The sequence below is a fragment of the Gekko japonicus genome, unplaced genomic scaffold (genome assembly GCF_001447785.1).
Source record: "Gekko japonicus isolate JY-2015 unplaced genomic scaffold, Gekko_japonicus_V1.1 scaffold863, whole genome shotgun sequence".
Taxonomy (NCBI): domain Eukaryota; kingdom Metazoa; phylum Chordata; class Lepidosauria; order Squamata; family Gekkonidae; genus Gekko; species Gekko japonicus.
Window position 1 is genome coordinate 298,033 of NW_015167563.1, and position 5,024 is coordinate 303,056.

The 5,024-nt window shown below is 42.1% G+C and overlaps 1 protein-coding gene across 1 annotated transcript; it reads left to right on the forward strand.

Moving 5' to 3' along the window:
* Positions 1–408: 408 nt before the first annotated feature.
* Positions 409–1,494, forward strand: LOC107112605 (neuropeptide Y receptor type 6-like). Its single transcript, XM_015413772.1, has one exon. The coding sequence runs from the start codon at positions 409–411 to the stop codon at positions 1,492–1,494; it is 1,086 nt and encodes a 361-aa protein (XP_015269258.1).
* Positions 1,495–5,024: the final 3,530 nt, after the last annotated feature.

A 5,024-nucleotide genomic window follows, 5' to 3' on the forward strand; every position in this document is an offset into this window, starting at 1 on the left:
TTTGGGGTAACTTATGTCTTTTTTAAGTTATGCTTTAAGCATAATTTTACAATTTTTGAAAATCTTTACTTTGTAACTTGTGTTTCTCCTAACCAGTTGTTCTAAAAGTACCAAATTCCCGGGGGGGGGGGAGTATAGTTCCAAAAGCATAATACTAAAGCAGTTGTATAAAAGAGCTTTCCTTCCCCTCCCTTGTATTTTCAGAATTCATCCATGATCAGATCTCCCCAAGAAGCAGCTCATAAAGAAGAATTTTATTTTTTTAAGTACACCTGCTGCTGAGCTACTCCAAGAAAATAATTAAATCAAAGGAGTTTTTAAAAAAATAAAAAACCAGCTTCCAAGCTACAATTATGTCTCCAGTTTCAGAGCTGTTTCATGATTGGTAAAACTATTCAACAGCCCAGCATGAATCTGTCTACTGCAAACAGCAGTACATCACAGTTACAGCACTTTGAATCCTGCCCGTCGTCCTTTTCTGCAGTCTTCTTGCTCATCACAGCTTATGCTGTAGTGATATTGGTGGGGATTTTTGGCAACCTGTGCCTGATTATCATCATCAGAAAACAGAAAGAAAGCCAAAACGTTACCAACATTTTGATTGCCAATCTCTCCTTATCCGATGTCTTCATTTGCGTCATCTGCATCCCTTTCAATGCTTCGTACACTCTGATGGACTATTGGGTCTTTGGAGAGGCCATGTGTAAAATAACTAGCTTTGTACAAAGTATGTCTGTCACTGCCTCCACATTCTCACTTATATTAATTGCTGTTGAGAGGTACCAGCTAATAGTGAACCCACGTGGCTGGAAGCCCAACATTTCCCATGCATACTGGGGAATTGTCTTCATTTGGGGGTTCTCTATGATCATATCAATTCCCTTTTATGTATTCCTGCAAGTTACTGATGAACCCCTGAAAAACCTTTCTTCCCACACCGATGTCTTTATGAACAAGGTTGTCTGCGTTGAAGTGTGGCCGTCTGTTGAAGAGCGACGTGTGTTTACCACAACCATGTTGATTTTCCAGTACTTCTTCCCGCTGGGGTTCATTTTTGTCTGTTATCTCAAGATATTTGTGTGCCTTCAAAAGAGGCATGGTAAAGTAGATAAGATAAGGGAGAAAGAGAGCAGGATAAATGAGAGCAAAAGAATTAATATTATGCTCTTTTCTATTGTTGTGACCTTTGCAGCATGCTGGTTACCTCTGAACATATTTAACATTTTGTTTGACTGGAACCATGAGGCACTGATGAGTTGCCACCATAACGTGGTCTTTATCTTGTGCCACCTGGTTGCCATGATGGCAACATGCATCAATCCGGTGTTTTATGGGTTACTAAACAAAAATTTTCAAAAGGATTTAGTCATTCTGCTTCACAACTTTAGATGCTTTGCATCTCAAGAGTTATATGAAAACATTGCCCTTTCAACTCTGAACACTGATGTGTCAAAGGGATCCCTGAAACTGAACAACATGCCTGCAAATATCTGAAAACAGGCAACTTTCCAACGTTTACTTATCTGTCTAGGACATTTGTATTGCTTGTATTGTGGTGGTTTTAGTCATGTTGCTTGAAGCTTGAAATATCTTGCAGAGGAGTAAAATAAAAATTAATATTTCATTAGCCTAGCAATTTAAGTTCCTAGCAAGAGTTTCTTATGCTGCCAGACACTGCTGCCTCTAAACTGTGGAGTCCTGTGAGCAAAAATTCTACTTTGTGAGCTACTGGTATCAAAGTTGTGAGCAGCTGATTTGGCCACTGCATAAATTAGTTTGCCCTGGAGCCTTCCTTCCTGAGCTAAGGCAAAAATGTGTGAGCCAGAGGCTAAAAAACTGTGAGCTAGCTCACTCTAACTCAGCTTAAAGGGAACACTGCTGCCAGACTATAGTGTATCAAAGCTAAACTGGACTGGTTTATTGTTAAGCAGAGTTATGTTCTTCTGTACACATTGGGTTGGATTTAGACTAAATTGAAAATTGCCACTAATTCCCCCTCCTTCCTGCAGACCCTCCTCGTGTCATTCCTCAAGGTTCCCTGTCCCCAGAGGTAATATTTGGTGGAGATCAGTGGGCTGCAATAGCAGGGGGGGAGGCAGGAAGGATCCAATCCACGATTGGAAAACTTAGTCTGGATTGACTCAATGGATTTAGAATGGTGTAACTCTGCTTTGGTGGGGGTACCTTGTTAGCTGGAGGGTGATGTGTGGGTGATAGAGTGGGGCGTATATTTAACATACCCTACAGCATGGCATGAAGGCAGATGATGTGCTGAAGCTCTGTGCTCCAGGGTCTGGGTCTCATCACTGCCTAACTGGGTGACTTCACAAAGACCTTATGTATTCTATCTTGAGCTCTGTGGAAGAAAGGCAGAATATAGATGTAACTCAGAGATTAATCCTTCTCCTGGTCTGCCAGAATTATTACCTCTGACAAAGCCTTGTTCCACCCTGAAGTTATACTATTAGCTAGCATCTTAAACAATGGCTTTTTAATTCTTTTCCAAATTCAAACATGTCCCTATGAGAGTCCTTATATAAATTCCTACCTTAAATATTCTCCCTGATCACCTATTCAATTTTGGGCCAAACTGCATGGTCCTCTTCCATTCCTAACCTTTGCTTTTAAATGGTAACGTGTAGCTTCTTATCTCAAAGAGGCAGTGAATCTGTCTGCCTACATACCTACCTATCTAGTACAATTTTATCCTTCCTTCAAGGTGCTTAGGGTGGCATATATGGTTATCCTTTCCCCTTTTTGTTCTCACAGCAACCCTGTGAGGTACATTAGGCTGACACGGAGAGAGAGAGTAGCCCAAGATTACCCAACAAGCTTCATGGAAGAGTCAGGATCTCTTCCAGGTCTTAGTGCAACACTCCGACCTTGACACCACACTGGTCAACTGCTGTCTGTTGCTTCACCTACAAATATGTAGATCTGACTGGCAAATGGTGAAGTTGTTATTCTGTCACTCTAGAAGAGGCAAGTAGCAGAGCAGCCTGGTAAAATGGGGAGGGGAGAAGGAACACAACCATTTACTTAACTACAACAAATGCTTCAATTACAACAATTAAGGTATTTCCTGAGGGCAGTTAAAGTTGCTCAGGATAATGGACTGAAGTGGTTCACTAGATTAGACTTTCCTATTGTGGCCATTTCTTGAAGCATTCCTGTCCACTTCAGCCAAATTAGCTCAGATAAGGGCATTTCAACGAGCATTTTCTCTTATTTATCATTGGCAGTTTATTTTCCATTATTGATCTCAAATTGGCAAGTCTATGGCTTCTCAGATTTTCACTGACTTGTGGTTAGAAACACAATTTCAGAAGCCCATACCAAAGAAGTAAGGTAGATGCTTCTCATACGCACATGCTCAAATTTAAGAAGCACATTTTCAGACATTACTACACCTTGCCTTAAGTATGGCTGAATCAGATATGTACCAGCTGTCATGCTGGTGTCTCAGAAGTGACTGGAGCCTAGGGTTGCCAGATCTGGGTTGGGAAGTACCTGGAGATTTGGGGGGGGGGGGTTGGGGAGGGTAGGGACTTCAGTGGGGGAGGGCATAATGCCATAGAATCCATCTTCCAAAGCAGCCATTTTCTCCAAGTAAACTGATCTCTGCCATCTGGAGATCAGCTGTAATAGCGGGAGATCTCCAACCACCACCAGGAGGTTGGCAACCCCACTGGAGCTGTATCTGGACTATGCTCATGGATGAATGATTTCAGTTAAATGAAACATCCACAGACATCTACAGACATGAAAGTCCTGATCAATGGAATCGTGAGGGTGGCACTTCTTGAGCTGATCACTGATCACTTTTTGAGCTGATCTCTGGTGTGCTGAGGATAGCACTGCAGTGATGAGAGTGATACTTTTTGAGTTGCCACTGCGCTCAGATGAGGCATTTTTGAATGGACAGATCTTGCAGAGATCTTTATTCAAGCGGTACTTCAAGGCATGTATCAAAACTAACAGCCAGTAAGTTAAAAGTCAGTTTCTGGGACCAAAATAGCAGTCAGAAAGTTAAAAGCCAGTTTCTGTCTTCTCCAGGACCAATCTGTTATTTAGACAATAGTGTGGGGACTGGAACTGCCTTTTATCACGAGTTGACCTTCTCATGGTAGTGGTAGTACCCTCTAGATGTCAGTGCATCACAGTACTGCATTATGAACTTCTACCAGTGCCAAGACCACTGTGCTTGCTCCCACACTGGTCCCAGTGTATGTAATGTCTGCCCTTCAGGGTACCTCTGATGGCATCAAGTGATTCCAAGTGAATGGAAACCAGCATCGAGGAGGCAGATCCCCACCCCACCCCCGCCACCAAGGAGGTTTTAGTTTTTGTCTCTGCCTTGTTGATATTTTAGTTCCTCTTCTGACTGTTGTTTATAGCAAGTAGGGTTGCAAGCTTTAATCACAATCAGTAGATTAATCAACTTGAGCTTTAATTGCTCCACCTTCCCATCGGTAATTAATTACTAAGGCTGGGAACAAGTAAAGACTCTTGAAGGGCATATGAGCAGTAAGACACAGGGAAGGGGAAACAAACTTGACCCAAAAACAGGAATCAAGCACCACAAGGGTAAGAAAGAAGTCTAATAAAGGGCCAATATTAAAAACCTAGTTGAAACTTATAATATACAAAAATACATGCATTTATTAACAGTTAAAAACATATAAGGGCCCAATGAAAGCTTCATTAAAAAGTAAAGGTGGCCTAAACACAAGGGCCAATACACATGACCTGACCAGTGTTCCCTCTAAGCTGAGTTAGTGTGAGCTAACTCAGTTTTTTAGCCTCCGGCTCACACATTCTTGTCTTAGCTCAGGAAGGATGGCTCCAGAGCAAACTGATTTATGCAGTAGCCAAATTGCTGGCACACAACTTTAATGCCAGTCGCTCACAAAGCAGAATTTTTGCTCACAAGACTCCGCAGCTTAGAGGGAGCATTGGACCTGACGCATTTCTGCCCTATTGGGGCCTTCTTCAGTGGTCAAACAATACTGAGATACACGTAA

Excerpts from the sequence above, each read along its gene's own strand:
- LOC107112605 (XM_015413772.1), top strand. The coding sequence starts at position 409 with ATGAATCTGTCTACTGCAAACAGCAGTACATCACAGTTACAGCACTTT.